Genomic DNA, 21,127 nt, shown 5'->3' with positions numbered 1-21,127 from the left:
CAAGTAAATTCCAACATGAAGAAATATCTGGGTTAGAAACTTTCCCCCAAGTAGAGGAAGCTAGATAAGACACAAAGAGGAAATGAAAGCAAAATAGATCTTGATAGTCTGGCTCAAAATTTTACATTTAATGTGAGAGGGAAACTTATGGAAAACTCTTTAAGCAAAATTTTAAAATATGAGTGTTTCTGTGCTTTTCTTCACACCAACACCCTTCAAAACACACACCTGGGTGTTCCCTGGTGCTCCCTCTGCTGGCCTGCGGATGCAATTCCTCCCCATCTCCAATCAGCGGCCACCCTGAGAGTCAAGAGCTAATAGATTATTTTACATTCACTCAACAATTACTTTTTAAGCCACTACTTTGTGCTTTTGTAATAAGAGTTCAGGAAGTAGTGAATAAAGCAAAGACCCCTGCCCACATAAGACAGGGGCAAAAGAGCAAAAAAGGAATAAAAATAACGAACAGGTAAAGGATATAGTATGTTAGGAAACATTGAATGCTGTGGGAGAAAATAGCGCAGGGTTGGGTGGTGTAGTGCAAGGGTGGGAATGGGGACAGTGTGTTGCAACTTTCAACAGAGGTGAGGGTGGCTCCCTTTTTGGAAGGTACCCTTCAGACTCAACAGGGTGAGGGAGTTAGACGTGCAGACACCTGTAGAAGAACAGTTCTAAGTGGAGAAGACAGAGCAAAGGCCTAGAATGTTCAAAGACTAGGAAGGAGGTGACGGGCTGGAGTAGAGCAAGGGAAATGAGACGGTAGGCGAATGTGGGAGCAGGGAGGGCAGTGAGGCAGGTATCGCAGAAACGCAGGCAAGACATAGGGGGGCGTCTCACGAGGGTGGCGTGCAGATTCTGAATACATTTTGAAACAATTTGGATTCGGGATGTGAAAGGAAATGAGGATGGAAGATGGCTCCCAGGCTTTTGGCCTGAGCAACACTGAGGATGATGTCTCCATCAGCTGAAATGGGAGAGGCTGCAGGGGAGCAAGTTTGGGGTGTGGAAGGTCAGGAGGGCATGGCTATGTGAAGCTGGAGGTGTCTCTTAAACATCCGAGTGGGGACGTGCAGGAGGCAATTGGGTATAAGAGTGATGAGTCTGAGAGATAGTTCTGGTGTAAAAATATACATTTGAGAGTCAGAGGCACATATTCCACACTTAAAGTCACAAGCCTGTTAAGGTCCCTAAGGAAGTGAGGATAACTAGAGAGAAGGAACAAGCCCTGGGTCCTGGGAGAAGAAAAACCAGGAAAGGAGAATAGAAAGGAACAACCAAGAAAGCACAAAACAAACAAAAAGCAAAAAAACACCAAGAAACAAGGTAGTGTTCCCCAGGAGGAAGCAGTGACCGACTGTGTCCAAGGCTGCGAGGGCCCGGAGGCGAGCGCTAGGCAGGTCAGTGTGGGTGGAAGTCTCAGGAGTAGTGGGGGCACGGGCCTCATTAAAGCGGCAATGGGGGGATAAGGACAAGTATGTAATACCTTAATCAATAAAGAAAGAAAGAAATGGCTTTAAAAGAACAAGAAAGGAAAGCAACTGGAAAACTCAAGTATAGACAGTGCATTAAAAAAAGAGGGAAGCAAAGAAATGGGGCAGTAACTAGTGAGAAAACGGAATTAAGATTTGTACTTTTTTTTTTAAGATGGAAGAAATAAAAGCCCTGGCTGGTGTGCTCAATGGTTAGAGCGTCGCCCCGCCCACCGAAGGGTTGCAGGTTCGATTCTGATCAAGGGCACATACCTGGGTTGCAGGTTTGATCTCTGGTCCTTGTAGGTCAGAGCACTTTGGGAGGCAACCAATCAATATGTCTCTCTCACATTGATATTTCTCTCTCCTTTCTCTCTTCCCCCTCCCTCCCTCCCTACTATTTTTTCTAAAAATCAATAGAAAAAATATCATCAGGTGAGGATTAACCAAAATAAAAGAAAGAACGGTGTTTGTATACTAATGAGAATGATCCCGTGAAGAGGGGAGATAATAATGGCAACGAAAGGGAAGCATTCCTGGGACCAGGGACTAGAGCAAGTGGGGCTGGTGCTCGGGTGCAGGTGCGGGTGCAGGACCGGCTTTCCAGGGACAGAATGGACTAGTGAGGCTTACGGGGTGGGGTCTGCACTGCCCAGGGCAAGGAGACACATCTCTCCTCGGATCCAGGAAGGGTTTCAGGAGACAGGGTGGCCTTTCTCACCTGCCCGCTCCCCAGAAGTCACTTGTGATTATTTCACTCAGGTCAGGGTTGCCACAGGAGTGGAAGAGATTGGAGGCAGGTGAAAATTAGAAAGAATAAATAGCTTTAAAAACAAAGTCGTGGAGGCCAAAGTTATATCGTATTTTAAATTGTATTGTCTCCCCACCTAGTGGTCAGAACTCAGTTAGCTGTATTTTCGGCTGTTTTCCCCAGACAACGAGGGGAACTAAAGCATCTTTCTCATGCTCAGTGCTCAACAGCTTTAGTGTAACGCGCTTTTTGTGCTAGTTTACATTTTCAGTGATAGTTTTCACAGTATGTCTAATGGTCCACGTGAAAACAGAACCAGTGGTTGAATATTTTAGTATACAAAGCACATTGCATGGTTATTAATAGTAATGAGACAGGAAAAGTGAGGTAAGAAGAAATAACAAATAACGGGAAGTGACCGAGGTTGGAAAAGGAAAGGTTACACAGTTCTTTTCCTAAGGTCATCATAGTCGGTGTAAGGTTTGGTTTGGGTTTCTTTGGGGGGCGGGGGGGACAGGGGGGCTCTAACATTGGAGGAAAAGTAAGAATTTGCTATTAGAACCTTTTTTACAAATGCTTTCAATTCTTCCGGATCAGAGAGTTGACGCATTAGGCATGCACTGCCATTGGCTCATCTGACTTCATCAGTGTGAGAGAGACATTGGTTTTGTTTTGTTTTGTTTTTGGGGGGGTGGGTTACAGAATGTATTTTCTTAAGAGAGTTCATACCCAAGAGCTGCTATTTTATCAGTGAAGTAAGAAACAAGATCACCTGATTTTAGGGGAGAAGGAGAGGAAAGTGGTGAATTGCCATTGACCTAGATGCAAGAGAGGGTTGACTAGAAAGAAAGGGTAATTAGATTATAGAATAGTGCAGAGGGTACAGTCAAGATCAAATGTCAATTGCCGAAACCGGTTTGGCTCAGTGGATAGAGCGTCGGCCTGCGGACTGAAAGGTCCCAGGTTCGATTCCGGTCAGGGGCATGTACCTGGGTTGCGGGCATATCCCCAGTAGGAGATGTGCAGGAGGCGGCTGATCGATGTTTCTCTCTCATCGATGTTTCTAACTCTCTATCTCTCTCCCTTCCTCTCTGTGGAAGGTCAATAAAATATATTTTAAAAAAATGTCAATTATTTGTAATATCCAGAATCAATAAAGTGGCGATTTTCTCCAGCTATGCTAATCAACTGGAGAATAAAAATAGAAAATTTAGATGTTCCATAAATAATTAGGGATTTGCCAAGCCCAGGCATTAATAACTGTGTAGAGCAGTTGGAGTGAAGTGGTTTGAAATGAAGCACCTTGGAGTCCAAGCCACAAATGAGGGGAGTAAGTTTGGAAAAGAGAAAGGAGTCAAAGATTAGAACTAGCCCTAGCTGGTTTGACTCAGTGGATGGAGCGACGGCCTGCGGACTGAAGGGTCCCAGGTTTGATTCCGGTCAAGGACACGTGCCCGGGTTGCAGGCTCGATGCCCAGTAGGGGGCGTGTAGGAGGCAGCCGATCTGTGATTCTCATCATTGGTGTTTCTCTCTCTCTCTCTCTCCCTCTCCCTTTCCCTCTGAAATCAATAAAAATACATTTAAAGGGGGAGGGGGGCTAAGAGATCAACTGAAGGACTTGTATGCATGCATATAAGCATAACCAATGGACACAAGAGACTGGGGGTGGGTGGGTAGGGGAGGCCGGGGGAAGGTCAAGGGGAGAAAAAAAAGGAGACATATGTAATACTCTTTGTAATACTTTAAGCAATAAAAAAAAAATACATTTAAAAATTTTTAAAAAAAAGATTAGAACTAAATCTCCTGGGGTTTTTTTTCTTTTCTTTTTTTAAATTTTATTTATTTATTTATTGACTTTTAATTTCTTTATTAAGGTATTACATATATGTCCTTATCCCCCCATTAGTCCCCCACTCATGCCCTCACCCCCCTGTTGTCTGTGTCCATTGGTTAGGCTTATATGCACGCATACAAGTCCTTTGGTTTCTCCTGGGTTTCTATACCATAAACCAAGCAAATGCCTTCAGAATCCCAGAATTTAATGATTGACATAGTGCTGTTTTAACAAAACAAAAAAGCCTGTTGCTGCCCTGAAGCAATGGACTCACTGTATGTGCTCACTGTGGACGGACAGTTCTGTGCTCAGGCTCCCGATGCTCCATTTCTTGGCAGCAGTTGTAGCATAGATATAGGGCTAAGCCTATTCTAGTGACTTCTGACGTTTTTCATCAGAGCAGACATTAAAGAGAAAAGAATTAAAAGAGAATAATTTTTATTTTTTCTTATTTTTTACTGTAAGGTGAGCGTCGACTGGTTCTATTTTCACTTTTTCTTCTTTGTTGTTTCCAGAAGCCCTGTCAATGAAGACAATCAAGATGGTGCCATGCACTTTGATGGTAAGGGGTAAAAGGGGGTTTTATTTATCCTTCTGTTACCTCATATTACAGAAGTTTAAATTAATCCTTCTCATAGGGTTCTTAATGGGGCATCATCATTATCATTGATCCATGCAAGTCCCTTCTCTGGTTTTATTGATTTATTCATTTTATCACCATGACCACTCTCTCTCCTCTCTTCCCCTTACCAGAGGCAAATAGTCTAAATGTATTTAATGTGTATGTGTCCGTATATAGTCTTTGCATTCTGTTGTATGTGTATATATATTTCATTTTACATGAATACTATGTTAGAGCTCACTTTGATCTCTTTTGTTTTCACTCAACATCATGTGTTTTGGAAGACCCGTCCATGCTGCTATATGAACTATATTTAATTCATTGGTGTTAACTACTGCATACATTATGTATGTGCTCCATGGTATCCATGTTAAGTACTCTATGGTATGCATCCTATGCATTCACATTTTTTTTATATATATATTTTATTGATTTTTCACAGAGAGGAAGGGAAAGAGACAGAGAGCCAGAAACATCGATGAGAGAGAGAAACATTGATCAGTTGCCTCCTGCACATCTCCCACTGGGGATGTGCCCACAACCCAGGCACATGCCCTTGACTGGAATCGAACCCGGGACCCTCCAGTCCGCAGGCCGACGCTCTATCCACTGAGCCAAACCAGTTTCAGCTGCATTTACATTTTACATTTTATTCCAACTCACTAGTACAACAAATAATAATTCTGTGCACCTCCTTGCCGCCATTTGGACCTCTGAGAGATTCTTTATGGAGATAGACTTACCCAGCAGTGGCATGGCTGCTCCGAAGCTGTGGTGTGTTCGTTTTGACTGAGTGGAAGCCGCGGGCTCTCCAGAAGCTCTGCCTCTGTGTACACTCCCATCAGCGGGCAGGGAGGTTCCAAGATGCCTACCTTTCACCAGCACATGGTATTATTCAGCTTTCCAATTGCTTCCAGTCTTACGTGTTTAAAATGGTACCTCATTTGCCTACCTCTGCTTACTGTTGATCTGAGTACTTCACTTGTTCATTAGCCTTTGTGTTTCCTCTTCTGGAAGTTGCCAGTTTATATCCTTTGACCAATTTTTGGGGGGGTTGTTGTCCTTTTCTGGTTGACATGTAGGAGGAATTTCTTGTATTCCAGATATTAATCCCATGTGAGTTGCAGAGATTGCAAATACCTTCTCTCATTCTGTTCATTGTCTATTAACCTAGCCCAGGCTGTCCTTCACTGAACATATTAAATGTTAATACAATAAAAATTAATAATTTTAACCTTATAATTTAAGCTTTATAAGTTTTATTGAAGAAGTCCTATCTCTAGGGGGAAAATTATCTTGTTTAAAAAAATCTAATTAACTTGATTTGTTTGATAATGAAAGCAAATCACTGGGAACAAGTAAGTCAAAAAGGGAAAACTAGTTGTGAGTTTCTGATAATACCTTTATTCCAGAGATGCCCCATAGTAAATGTGCGTGCCTTTCATAAAGAGAATGAAGGGTGTCTTCATTATCTTATGAAAGCCAATGAAATGATTTTATAATTAAATGACAAGTATCAAAAAGCCATAATAAGGATCTAAACCACATATTCTATTTTGTACTTCTATGTCTTTGATAAAACATACTAGTAAGTTTTGTTAGATTATGAATTATCTGGAATATTATATTACAGCTAATAATCCTGTATTAAAGTGCTTCTTAATTACAGTATGTTAAATTTCATTCTTTTTTTTAACCCCTTTAGGTGCTGGAAATCTAGATGAGGTCAGTTTTTTTCCTTCTCAAATTATATTGCTGGAACTAGAATATTTAATAATCATTGCGATTCATTTTTTTATTAGTAAAAACTAACAAATGAAAATTCTTAAAGTAAAGATATTTTTCCCATTTATGATCTTAGTTCATCTAAAATGCTTGAGACATTAAGTACCAATTGTTACTCTGACTCATAGGAATTCTTTTTTTTTTTTTTTAGTATATTTTATTGATTTTTTACAGAGAGGAAGGGAGAGAGATAGAGAGTTAGAAACATCAATGAGAAAGAAACATCAATGAGCTGCCTCCTGCACATCTCCCACTGGGGATGTGCCCGCAACCCTGGTACATGCCCTTGACCAGAATCGAACCTGGGACCCTTCAGTCCGCAGGCCGACGCTCTATCCACTGAGCCAAACCGGTTTCGGCAACTCATAGGAATTCTTAACATAAACTTAAGTCTGGCTACACATCTGAATTACATAGCAGGAGATAAAATGAATTCTTCTGGGGTTTACTTTCATGGTCTATCTCTAAGAAGGAAAACAAATATTTTAAATAAGTCAAATATACATACACTTAAATTTATGTTTGTTTTGCTAAGTGCTTGATCTGTGAAAATGTGTGCATGCTCCCCTTTTTAATAACTAAGCTTAATTATTATTCATGTTTTCTTGACAGGAAGAAAGTGATGGAGAAACATATGAAGACATGTATGAGTTGCATTTTTTACCATGATATTTTTCTTCTAAGATGAATAGAATGATTTGTAGGTGGGAGAATGAATGGATATTCAGCACTAGTTGGGGAAAGCTTTTTTATTCAAATGACTGACATATAATGGTAACATTTATTTTAATACAAAGGACTAAAGAGTCTTTATTGTCTGAGGATTTCACAGAGAACTCTGTTAAAACGCTGTTGCATGAGAGACTAGAATATTTTTTAATATAATTTTATTGATGAAGAGAGGGATGGGAGAGAGAGAAACATCAATGCTGAGAGAGAATCATTTATCTGCTGCTTCCTGCACGCCCCCTACTGGGGATCAAGCCTGCAACCCAGGCATGTCCCCTGACTGGGAATCAAGCTGTGACCTCCTGGTTCATAGGTCGATGCTCAACCACTGAGCCACATAGGCGAGAAGAGAGACCAGAATCTTGCCAGTCTAGATAGACCCCATGTGTGTGCTCTTGTACCTGTGAGTGCATGGACAAGAGAAAGGGGGGGCGAGGGGAGACACATTCCGACAAGGAGCAAGAGCACCTTTATAAACAGTCTCTTCCCTTGTTGCACAAGCTGTAGGGAAAGCAGAGCCTTTGGGAGGAGTCCTCTCTGTGTGCCTCCTGCGGGCTTTAAGAACAATCACACATCCAGGAATGTTGGCCCCCTCCCCTCCCCCTTGGCTTTTTACCTTCATGTGACTTCAGATACTATCTTCTGTGTGGATAGAAAGCCCTCTGGATAGTCAGCCTTATCACATCAATGCCTGCAGCTGCTGAAACAACCTAACAATGTTTATCCACAGAGAAGCATCCAAAGAACGAGAGAAGAAAAGGGAAAAGGAGGAAAAGAAGAGATTGGAGCAGGAGAAAAAGGAACAGAAGGAGAGAGAAAAGAAAGAACAAGAGATAAAGAAGAAGTTTAAAGTAAGAGCGTGCTTGCTGACAGGTGGAAAAGAGGAACCTCTTTTTATAATTTTCACACAAAAGGGGCACCTGTCTTGAAACCTTACATGGCTGGGGAATTAGTTGTTTTCTAAGGAGTAACTATCCTCACAACAGACTTGTTTTTGTCCAATATGCTCCTATCCCATGTAATATGACAAAATTCAAATAAAATATGGTGGCTTATACTTAGTGGGCACCCAGGAAATCTGTTGACTGAGTGAATGAATACTCAGTTACTCAAACCCATTGTGGCTCTCCTCCTCACACACTCCATGTTAACCTACTTATGCTATGAGCTTGGGACCACACACATCTCTGGGGCATGTATTATAGTGGTGCAAGGGACATCTGGAGACACTTGTCTTAGAATAAAGTTCCTATGAGCTACTCTAGCTGCCAATGTCTAGACCTGCCTTGGTTTTAAGCATATGTACACATTGACTTCTGATACCTGCTGTTTCTCAGCCCTCTTCATCTACCTGGATGTCTGACCTCTGTCTCTTCTGATCTCTAATTCTGATGTGTGACACCTATTACTACCACTAACACTGTATTGCCTGCTCTCTTCTCTTGGCTACGCCATCTTGGATGCCATGGCCCATCTGGTGTGGGTCTGGTACATCAGCTATATTTTAGGGTGAGTTACAAAATTATTCTTTACTTTATAAAGGATTCACATAGTTTTCTATAAACATTGAATTCCCCCAAAATAGTTACTACATAGTTTGAGTTGTAAAAATTTTATTCATATATAACTTCTCAGTATATTTATTATATTAAAACTAAACTTTGACAATATGGTGCAGGGAAAATGTAAAGCTTAGTTAGTTGAGGAGATGTAGATTCAAATTCCAGCTATCCATGTTTGTTGGGGAATTAAATAAATTAGTGCATATAAAGCACTGTATCTATTATAAGTTCTCATTAAATTTTTAAAAATCTTACTATAGGTAAGTAAAATTAGGATTACAATGTGAAGAGTAAAACATTTTACTCTTTCAGAATGTATGGCTCCAACATTTATATTTTTGAAGTGGAATATATGAAAAATTAATTTCTTAAATGAAAGTCTTCCCAACGCACAAAGAGAGAGTTTATAGTTTTGAAGGAATTATGTGAAGTTTTTCCTGTGTTTCTTTTGGAGAAATCAGTTTTGCATTGCTTCATTCATTTATCCAAATAACATTTTTAGTAAGAAAAATATAGTGTGTGGGAATCATACCACTAAATATGAACTCAAACGTTTCTTAAGACTAGGACTTCACAAGCTGTATTCCTCCCAAAATCTTAATGGCTGTCAAAAATAAATAAATTAAATAACAGTAAGAACGGCTCCATAATACCATATTTCCTTAATTCTAAGACATAAAATATTTTGCATTTTGAAATTCTGAAGTTAGGATGCATCTTCACATTAGTGGCACATCATAATTTAAGTTAAGCTGTTTTATTTCTTTCTCAGAGGTACATAATGATTTGTCTCACAATTCATAGCATCATAAGTTCAATAAAATAAGTCAAAAGTCACAATGCATATTTGCATATTAAAAGATCCAAGAAATTCTGTTTTAGAAGATAGCAATTTAAGATTAGAAAATTAAATCTTTAGGATTTGTGGTCTAAACTAGATGATTCCTCTGATGTCAAGAAACCACTGTACTAATTAGGATATTAATTTTCAAAACCTCACAACATTTATTTTTCTGGGTTTTTTTTATTTACAAAGCTATTTCTAAAATGTTATTTTGTTTATGGCAGGTAATGTCTACTCCATGTTCATACACAGACAATATCACAAGCTTAGGGGAAAAAAGGAATGAATGAAATTGCTTTTCCCATGAGTACACACCACCACCATCACCTACCCCTCCCTTAGCTGTTCTAGGCCTTCTAGAACCATCGGAATAACTTCACAATGCAGTGTGAGAAGAAACCTTCCCATACCAGACAGACTACCTGAATATCCCATAAAACCACAGAGCACCCAGAATGGATTGTCGTACATAAGTGGTATTCGGTTATCAGTGGCTTCCTTTGCAAGCCCTTCGCAGAGTTGCTAAGGTCCACAGACCTCCACTCTCTCCGGGACCCCAAGCACATGCACCTGCTCTTCGCTGGTCCTGCCTGACCCCTGGGAATTTCCCCTCACTGCTCCTATAAGAGCATCCCAGGAATGACATTCCCCCTCCATTTCTAGTTTAAACTTGTAGCTCTTGGAAACAGGCAGGTTGGCAAGCTGTGGACATACTGGCTTTCAAACTGCATTCCTTAAAGATTCTCTGAATAGCAAAGAAGCCTGTTGTGATTGTTTCCCTTTCCTCTTTGCAGCTAACCGGCCCCATTGAAGTCATCCATCAAGCCAGAGCTTGCTGTGATGTCAAAGGGGGCAAGAATGAGCTGAGCTTCAAGCAAGGCGAGCCTATTGAAATAATTCGCATCACGGACAACCCAGAGGGGAAGTGGTTGGGCAGAACCACCAGGGGGTCATGTGAGTGCACATTGTCCTATGACTTCAGATTGTCCTCTTTTGGAGCCAAAAATGAGAAACGCGCCAATGTTTCCAGAACTACTCATAGCCATTGAGTTAAGAGTTTTGTTCTGGGTGGACAAGGATAGGAAGATTTAAAATGACAGGAGTACTGGTAGTTCCATCTTCACGTCATCTGTGTTATCTTTCAGTGGGGAACAATGTAAGTGTTTCTATGACTCCAGGGAGGAAAAGAGAGCATTAGGCTCCTCGGTGATGTTAAAAGGGGGGAAAAAGAGAGAGAGAGAGTCCTGTGAATCACTTTGGAATGTTGAAAACAGACTCTAGGCTTACTCCAAACCACAGCAGCGTAAAACTTGGACAAGGTACAGTAAAACATGTGTCTACATGGGGAGTCTATGAATCAGAATTGCAAGCAAAGAAACCAGGGGCCACTTTAAAGAGCAAATGTGCAGTTGATATTTTATTCATAACTTTAAGCTTTGTAAGCTGCAGCCGCCTGAACATACATCATTCCCCTTCTGGTAGATGGCTACATTAAGACCACTGCTGTGCAGATTGACTATGATTCCTTGAGACGAAAGAAAAACTCTCTGGGTCCTCTTTCATCGAGACCCACTGAAGATGACCAAGAAGTGTATGATGATGTGGCAGAGCAAGATGAGGCTAGCAGGTATGTGCAAAGCTACACAGCTCAGGCTGTCTCCTCGCCAGGGATTATGGGTTTTAAGGCCCTTCTGTATTTTACCTTCCATGTTTCCTACTGCTCTCTACCACTAAACTGAATGACCTTGTACAGTAAGTTCAATATGGGTGCAAGGCCATTGGAAACTCCAGATGGTTTTGTTTTCCTCTTTGGTTATATGTATCAAATACTCCTTGACAAATAATGAGCCATTTGTCTGATCTTGACAAATAGGTCACTGTTCCAACATGCTGTTCTATAATATTCATTTGACCTTAGGGATATGTTGCCTAAAATAAATATGATTTTGTAAAATATAAGACATGAAATATAACACTTAGTTCTAAGAAATATAAAATTTTTATTCTGAAATCTTTGAGCCTAAATATAGTTGTTGTTCTTATTTGAACATATAACAGAAAATAAGTGAATGCTTTTTATTATAACTCTACTTCACTCTTTAAAAGTACAAAAGTAGCCCGGTTGGTGTGGCTCAGTGGTTGAGCATCGGCCTATGAACCAGGAGGTCATGGTTCAATTCCAGGTCAGGATATGTACCGGAGTTTGTGGGTTCAGTCCCCAGTAGGGGGCATGTAGAAGCCAGTCAATAATTCTTTCTCATCATTGATGTTTCTATTTCTCTCTCTCCTTTCCTCTCTGAAATCAATAAAAATATATTTAAAAGTACAGAAGTAAAAACTCCATTCCCTATGATCCCTGCGTATCAACTAAGGGGCCAACTTTCCATTGCCCATTCATTCCACCAGATTAGGATGAAGTTCCCCCACACAAATCCTGGGAACACCTTCCCACAGCAGAGGAACCGAACAAGACATGGAGGAGCCAAGAGGAGAGAGGAGGCAACTCTTCCCATGTCCCTTTTCTTCTCTTCTTTCCCCTCTCAGGCTTCCGTTTCCTTTTCCATGCCTCCTCCTGTGTCTCTTTTCCCTAGCTCCGATCTTCCTCGTCCATTCTTCTCCTTCTTGCTCTTCCATTCCCCCTCTCCTTTCATTCCTTCTTTCCTCCAGTGTCTCCCCTTCCTGGTAAAATCATAATCTCCTCAAGTTGAAGGGAAAGAAGGACGATGTCCACCCCAGCAATAAACCCTCGTTTTCCTAGGCCCACATTGTGGCATTGGGAATCCGCCACTGTGGTCCCCAAGCACGTGATCTGTGCTAGATCTTCTCTCTGGTAAAAATGTGTGCCTTCTTCATCACTCAGATTTCAAAGAAAAAAATGTTTTAATCACCAACCATTAAAAAGAATTAAAACTATCAAAAATAGTAACATACTTTCAAGACACATGAAGAATTGAATTTCCCTCTTGTGGTCTTCCCCTCTTGGTGTTAATGAAATTTGTTGTGTTTCTTTCTGGCAGTTTGATCTAAAATGAATTATAGCCTGCAATGCCTTCTTACCATGTTATGTCCATAACTTATGCAACATACATCAAAACATGCAACATGCGCACTGGTATTTACAGATCATGAATTGGCTTTAGCCATCAGAAACCCATTAATCTAGTTTGGGAGTCAGTAAATGTCAGTTTCAAGGTCAGTTAAAGCTCTACATAGTCACAGTCTGAAATTTATAGAATTTTTAGACATACATCTTCTACCTATATTAGCATGTTATAGTATATTTATCTTTTAGTTATTTTTTCAAAATCACATTTCTCTTGTTTTGGGGCTGAAGAACCGCATCGTATTAATAAATACATGTGTACAGTGATGCACATACTCAAGAAAAAATAATCCACAAAAAAGAAGGGTATTTTTTAAATTGAGCATTCTTTAACCATACTAGGTGACTAATTCCCAGACATTACTACCTTCTCCATCTCATCAAGTCCCTACATCCCACAACTCTAAAAGACACGCTCCAGTTAGTAGACATGTAGCAGAGAATCTTCTGTGTAATAAAATGGAACTGGAGGTATGGTTTTAATGCTCCATGTTAAGCAAGTATAGAACCACTATATTTCCTAGCCTCCATTCCTCTCGTGCATGCTTAATAAGAAAATGAAAGAAGAGACATAATTTCTACACAAGTTTTGTTTTTGAAACTACAGCTGCTGCTGGCAGGGATCTCATAACAGAACATGCTTTGTCCCTAGAACAAGAAAAGATGCTGACGATAGCCTAGCCGGCAGCTTGTCCTGGCAAGAATAGGAGACAGCCCCCTCCTCTCCTCCCTCCTCCAGTGCCTCCTGGTCCCTTGCACTCTTTACTCTTTCCTGATCCCTCCAGGAGAGCTGACTGTACACTACAACCTCTCTGAGCAGACACAGGCTTAAAGGCACAGGTCCTGACAGCTGTCCTTCTCTTTTTCTTCTCATTTAAGACAATTTCTGGAATAAATATGAAAATTGAAAGAAAGGAAATTACAAATGCAAATTCCAATCCTCCATCACATAGCAAAATTTTTCTATGTATGTTTCCCTACCTTTTCCCTTCCATTTGTTCTTTTTCTCTTTCCTTCTCTTTTCTCACACTCTCCCTCTCCTTACCTCTCTTTCATCTGTTAAATGTTTTGTATTCTAAATAGTGGTTTGAGGAAGCTAAAGAATTGCTCTAGGCATGGGCCGGGGTGGCTCAGTTGGTTGAGCATGAACCCATGCACAGGGAGGTTGCCAGTTAAATTTCCCATCAAGGCACGTGCCAGGCTTGCAGGCTTGATCTCCAGTAGCGGGTGTGCGGGGTATCGTAGATAGATGTTTCTCATTGATGATTCTATCTCTCCCTTCCTCTCTCCCTAAAATTAATAAAAACAGAATTGCCCTAGGAATTAAATAGTGTGTGGCAGCTTTGCTCCTGACTCTGATAACCTGGTTCTTTGGGAGTTGAGTATCAGAATTTCCAAGATGGGATATATCTGCCATGAGTGTCAGCCAACCAGATTGTAACTCTTCACATAATTCTCTCTGCTTTATGCTCAAAAGCAAGTGTCAGAGAATATGAGTGTGAAAATAGTTGTAAGAGGATACTTAAACTTCATCAAAGTTAATTCCTTGCTTACATAGTAAAACATTTATAGAGTGATTTTCTATAAAGTTCCATTAGCAAGACATTTTTATTTCTACATTAACCATAGATTTGCATCAGACCAATTTCTCTAATCTGCCTTTAAGGTTGAGGAAGCAGATATGAGTGTATAATGATACTGTCTGGTTATAATATCAGACTGATAGCTGTTGTGGGTAGATTAGCCAAAGGGTCAACATGGCAGTCCAGGGAGCGTAGCCAGTACAACGTTCTCCAGGAACTCAGGAGGTTGAGGTTCTGGTCTCAGCTCTTCAGTTCATTGAAAAGGTTTGGCCAAGTCATTTAATTTCTCAGAGCTTCTGTTTCTTTTCAACATATTGAGGGAATTGAAACAGATGAATTCTGAGATGTTCCAGGTCTCACAATTTACACTTCCTTTGCTGTCACAGAATTCACATTTTAGTGGCAAACACAGGCAAGGAAACAGATGATGATAAACTAGGGATATAGTACCATAGCTGGGGCTCAGTGGTTAGAGCATCGGCCTGGGGACTGAAAGGTCACAGATTCAATTCCAGTCAAGGGCACATATCTCAGTTGCAGGCTTGAGGCAACCAATCCATGTGTCTCTCTCACATCTATGTTTCTCTCTCTCTCTGTCTCTTCCCCTCTCTTCCTCTCTCTCTCTAAAAATCAGCAGAAAAAATATCTTTGAGTTAGGATTAACAAAAAAATAAATATAGGGATGTAGAATGATATATAAATAAATAAGAAATACAAGCAGTCTGGATTTAGAAAATCGGGGACTACACTCTATAAAGCCCCAAGAGTAAGATTTCAATTTTTAAAACTTGTCCTATTTAAAATAAGATGTAATGTTATGTACTAAGAGCAAAATGCTGTGGTTATAAGATGTTGAAAGAGAATTGATTTAATGCAATAATAGTTCTATTTGCCCCATGGAATAATACTCTTTTTTAATATAAATCCATCTATGGAATGATGTAATAATGTATAATTCGAAAACTGCCTTATGGGAAAATGTTAGGAGCAAACAGTAGCATTGTTTTAAATTCTTTTTTTTTAAATATATTTTTATTGAGTTTTTACAGAGAGAAAAGGAGAGAGATAGAGAGCTAGAAACATCGATGAGAGAGAAACATCGATCAGCTGCCTCCTGCACATCTCCCACTGGGGATGTGCCTGCAACCAAGGCACATGCCCCTGACCGGAATCGAACCTAGGAGCTTTCAGTCCGCAGGCCGACGCTCTATCCACTGAGACAAACCATTTTCGGCTGTTTTGAATTCTTTATGTAGTATCAAAACTCACTTGATTCTTATTAAATTTGTTTTGTATTTTGCTTTGTTACTGTGGGCCCTGTTACTATTCATCTCTTATGAAACAGAACAATTTTTCTTCTTATTCACATATCCTAAGAACTGGAGTCTTATTTCTCTTTGGTATAACTGCTCAATACAAGTACTTCTTTTCTTGATAACTATATAACTCATATGCGAATTTAATCTGTCTCTGTTTCTTTTCTAGCCACAGTCAGAGTGGAAGTGGAGGTAAGCCACACACTTTTAGCAGAAGTTTCTCCAAGACTTCAACATTTTTGTGTATGTTAATGATGAAATTCCTTTGTCTGCACCTCAAGAGGAGCATATTAAAGTGGTAGAATGAACACTGGACTGAAACCAGTGGCCTGGATTTCAGCCCTGGTCACGGAGTGACCCTGAGCAATTCACTTCTTTCTCCCACGCTCGTTATGGGTCAGAAGTTGGCTCCCCTTTCAGTGTACCCAGGGCAGTGCTGCTTGTGCCAGTGGTACAGGCATCATTACCAGAGCTCCTCCTTCATGTTCAGAAGTATCCTTGATTGTATAACTTATATGGTCACCTCAGCTGTGACTCCTAAAGACCCCTTGACTTCTCATCAACAATATAAGGGAATTTTACTAAAACTTTGCAGCTAACAGCCCTAACCGGTTTGGCTCAGTGGATGGAGCATCGGCCTGCGGACTGAAGGGTCCCAGGTTTGATTCCGGTCAAGTGCATGTACCTTGGTTGCAGGCACATCCCCAGTAGGGGGTGTGCAGGAGGCAGCTGATCAATGTTTCTCTCTCATTGATGTTTCTAACTCTCTAGCCCTCTCCCTTCCTCTCTGTAAAAAAATCAATAAAATATATTTTTAAAAAACAACAACTTTGCAGCTAACATTTTCATCCGAAAAGTCAAATTTCAAGTTCATTGTACATTTTCTAAAATTTTTATCAAATTTATTGGCATGACATTGATTAATAAAATTATATAGGTTTCAGCTGTATAATTCTATAATACATCACCTGTATATTGTACTGTGTGTACACCACTCCAAGTCAAGTCTCTTCCATCACCATATATCTGTCCCCTCTTTACTCTCTTCAACCTCCCCTTACTCCCCTTCCCCTCTGATAATCACCATACTATTGTCTGTGTCTATGAGACTTTTTTTTTTTTTTGCTTAATCCCTTCACCTTTTTCACCCAGTCCCAGACCCCTCCCCTCTAACAGCTGTCAATCTGTTTTCTATCTATGAGTCTGTTTCTGTTTTGTTTGTTAGTTTGTTTTGTTCATTAGATTCCACATATGAGTAAAATTATATGGTATTTGCCTTTCTCTGACTGGCTTATTTCACTTAGCATAATACTCTCCAGGTCCATCCATGCTGTTGCAAAGGGTAAGGTGTCCTTTCTTATAGCCAAGTAGCATTCCATTGTTAAAATATACCACAGCTATTTTATCCATTCACCTACTGATGGACACTCGGCTATTGTAAATAACGCTGTAATGAACATCTACTAATGGACACTTGACTATTGTAAACTAGAGGCCCAGTGCATGAAATTCGTGCACAGGGGTGGCATCCCTTCAGCCCAGCCTGCACCCTCTCCAATCTGGGACCCCTCGGGGGATGTCCAGCTGCCGGTTCAGGCCCGATCCCAGGGATCGGGCCAAAACCGGCAGTTGGACATCCCTCTCACAGTCCAGGACTGCTGGCTCCTAGTCGCTCACCTGCCTGCCTGCCTGATCACCCCTCACTGCCTCTGCATGCTGGCCTGATCGCCCCTAGCTGCCCCCCCTCTACTGGCCTGGTCGCCCCCAACTGCCCCCTCCCTGCTGGCCTGGTCACCCCCAATTGCCCCCCTCTGCCAGCCTGGTCACCCCTAACTGCCCACTCCCTGCTGGCCTGGTAGCCCCCAATTGCTCCGCCCCTGCTGGCCTAGTCGCCCCTCACGGCACCCCCCACCGGCCTGGTCGCCCCACGCAGCCTGCTTTTTCTTATCATCTTCTCCCCTCTCTTTTTAACAATAAATATTTAACTCTATTCTTTATTCAGTATTTCTTTTTCTAATATTTATTCTATCCATTTCTCTCTAGTGCACAGTAACTTTTATTATCCCTCATATTTGTATTATATTCATCTCTAAAAATTCTGTATACACAGAACTATGTACCTACTATCTATGTGAGAGTGAGAGAGTAAAAATATTTTTTATTTAAATAGCTACTACTTTTATTTAAGTAGCTATTTACTTAAATAGCTACTATGTTTTGTACAGTTAAATGAGGCATATTTATTATCAAAGTTCAAGCGACTATTACATGACCAAATTACAAAACTAACAGAAGCTTTTTCCCTCTTAACCCAAATGAAGGGATGTTCCCACCTCCCCCAGATGATGATATTTATGATGGAATTGAAGAGGAAGATGCTGATGATGGGTAAGAATAATCAGTGAATTTCCATTTTGCAAATTATTGTATTTATTAAAATCTACTGTATTTACTGAAGTTTTGGATTGTAGTTATAATAAAAAAGCAGAAATGGTATTCATTTTTAAATTACCAAAAAAATGATTTAAATGTTTAGTTAATAGCCATAAATCAGGAAGTGTAATTACACCACATTCAAATGAAGTATTATATTGTTTGGAAAAACCTAGATAATTACGTCAAAAGAAGTGATTTAAAAAAGGGTTAAAGAATTGCAGCTATTGTAGTTTTTATTTTCCAGACTATTGCCAATCATTTATTTATCAATTAAGAGTTTACTTTTACAACAAGCTCCAAAGAGTCTATCAGTTGCCTGGCTATTCTTTGTATAATAATCAGTCATAGGAACCCCAAATAAATTGAGACCATATTCTATCTATGGCAAAACCAGTACTGAATACCCTACCCTTTAGTTGTTTAAACTTTCAAAATGGCATATTTTAAATTTTAAGACCTATTGGTTACTTACTTTTAATAAAAAATAAAGCTCAATTGATGTTTAAAACTTAATCTTGACTTAGCTTACTATTTTAAGAACCAAGAGAAAACTCACCAAATAGAAAAAAAAAAAAAATACAACGTACCTACTCCTTACCTTACTAAGCAGCAGTATTCAGAGCTTATGACTTGTACTAGTAAGTTTAATTGCATCATCTTGTTTACAACAATGCCTGAATGATCAATGCAGCCTAATTATAGCAAGCCTGAATGTCCACCCAATGTCTTCGTGTTCCACTGATTATTCCATTCTGATCAATGCCTGCATGCCCCTAAGCTCCACACTACAGGTTGAAGAGAAGAGTAACTCCTGGTCCTGGGGGATTTTGAAGATTTTAAAGGGAAAAGATGACAGAAAGAAAAGTATACGAGAGAAACCTAAAGACTCTGAGTCAGACAATAATGAAGGTTCATCGTAAGAGTCAACCAACCAAATCCAGTGCACGATAACTACACTAATATTAATTTAATCAAATCCTACTAATATTTTGTAACTGATAATCGAATTCTGACAGACTTACGCAATTTTAATAGTATTTTAAATTAATTATCTTAGCCTCACTTACTGTCTCACCCTTAAACTCATGCACTTACATAATAGGAGCACAAAGTATTTAAAAAAACCTTAAAGTTCAAAGATATATTTTGTTTTCCTGACAAACATGTACAAATACACACACATACATATATGTACACACACATATCTTCACACACTCATAACTTAATAGGACTCTTTAAACTGTAACATTAGATCTAAAAGCTCACAATTCCTATGCCACATTTTATTATATAATATTTTATATTAACTACTCCTCAAAATATACTTACTCTTTTAAAAAAATATCTTTTTATTGATTCAGAAAGGAAAGAGAAAGAGAGAGAGAAAGAGAGAGAGAGAAACATCAATGATGAGAGAGAATCATTGATCGGCTGCCTCCTGCACGCCCCCTACTGGGGATTGAGCCCCCAACCCAAGCATGTGCCCTTAACCAGAAGGGAACCAGGGACCCTTCAGTCCACAGGCCGACACTCTATCCACTGAGCCCAACCAGCTAGGGCAAAATATACTTACTCTTTTAAAAAGTAATTTGTTAGACATAAAGAACACATTTGGAATTTCCTTTCTCTAAACACACTATTTAAAGTTTTTGTAACTCAACTTTCACAATAGTGACATATTAATTCTATTTGAATGATATATTTATACTATACTAAAGATATCCTAAATATCTTCAGTTTGTCTAAATAAAAATTAGTGCAACAATTTTCTCTCTCCATCCAAAAATAACCCTTAGTACAAATTCCATTCATGTGAATTTGAAAGATCTTAATCATGTTATCTGGTACATGATTCAACCCTTTTGTGAGACACTAAAACATCACTCAATAAATAGGACACTTAAAATTATAGCTGAACATAACAAGTCTTTTGATGAAGCATTACTCAAATATAATCCTTTCTTAGAAATAAAAGCCACGGTTATTTTTTCTGCTTCAATTACACAAAAGCTAATCCTAATTTTGGATTATTTGAACTAATGACCTCTCATACTTTCGTAAAACTGTGCACCATTCTTCCAGTTGTGTGTGTGTGTGTGTGTGTGTGTGTGCATGCATGCTTAAAGTTCAGGGAGTAATAAAAGCAAAGATCTTTTTCTGTTGCAACTAAATGACACCCAATCCTGATTTCAGATCACTTCTATTAATAAGCTCTCTCACACTTGTTTCAATGGATATGCCTCTCTTATTCACCATTCTCCTGTTTGGGGATATATATTGGGCAAACATGGTCATATGAAGATTCCTAGACCTTTGTAAATGTCAATTTTTTATTTCTACTCTTTGAGTCAAACAAACAGTTTTGGCCTGAGCTATGCCACAATGAATTCAAAATATTGAGGCCATTTAATTTACCTTGTGGTAATAATATGCCCATACCTCATAGAACAAATCTGAAAACATTGATCCAATGGCTATGAGAAAATAAACCACTGAATGTCTTGACTCTTGACTTTTTTGGCTAACATTGGAGTTCAAAAAAGTCTTGCTAAATTCCAAATCAATGGACAGAAACTGGACTTAATGGAGAAATGGAGGATGAGAAAGGAATGATCGTCAACAGATTGATTAGCCTCAATAAGCCCCCAGTCTGTTACTTGTTCATGTCTCTCTAAAATAGAGGAGTCGATTTCTGTGTTTATATTGGTCTGATTATAATTGTGTTTTCATTTTCTTTCCAGTTTCCCTGCTCCTCCTAAACAATTGGGTAAGTAATAAAAACTAACTATATATAACTATATATCTCATTTCTTGCAGATTGGGGAGTGAGAAATCATTGGATATAGTCATAATATCTGGATTAAAGTTCTGACTGAAAATAATAAGTTGTGTAACCTTGTCTAGTAATTTCACAGTTTCTCAACAATGAAATAGCCTGAAGAGGAAAATTTTAAATATTAATGGTTTTTAAACAGTTCTCCCAGTGGATAAGGGTCATAATGGAGAAAGGGATAAGCAGGCAGGGGTGGATACCAACTTCCCCGTGTTCCCGCACCCCAATTCAATCAGAGCTTCATATATTGGACTTTTGT

General features: G+C 39.5%; 1 protein-coding gene across 1 annotated transcript in view; it reads left to right on the top strand.

Annotated features, from left to right (window-relative positions):
- The window catches only part of FYB1 (FYN binding protein 1), a 142,079-nt gene that overhangs the window by 100,880 nt on the left and 20,072 nt on the right, over positions 1–21,127 (top strand). The window contains exons 4-13 of the mRNA XM_081089104.1: positions 4,571–4,617; positions 6,383–6,402; positions 7,075–7,106; positions 7,922–8,042; positions 10,392–10,551; positions 11,080–11,224; positions 15,769–15,791; positions 17,921–17,987; positions 18,814–18,951; positions 20,777–20,802. Coding sequence (XP_080945230.1) covers positions 4,571–4,617; positions 6,383–6,402; positions 7,075–7,106; positions 7,922–8,042; positions 10,392–10,551; positions 11,080–11,224; positions 15,769–15,791; positions 17,921–17,987; positions 18,814–18,951; positions 20,777–20,802 — 779 coding nt within the window. The remainder of the gene's footprint in view (positions 1–4,570; positions 4,618–6,382; positions 6,403–7,074; positions 7,107–7,921; positions 8,043–10,391; positions 10,552–11,079; positions 11,225–15,768; positions 15,792–17,920; positions 17,988–18,813; positions 18,952–20,776; positions 20,803–21,127) is intronic.

The sequence above is a fragment of the Myotis nattereri genome (assembly GCF_964212035.1).
Source record: "Myotis nattereri genome assembly, chromosome: 4".
NCBI lineage: Eukaryota > Metazoa > Chordata > Mammalia > Chiroptera > Vespertilionidae > Myotis > Myotis nattereri.
This window is presented reverse-complemented; position numbering and strand designations above follow the sequence as displayed.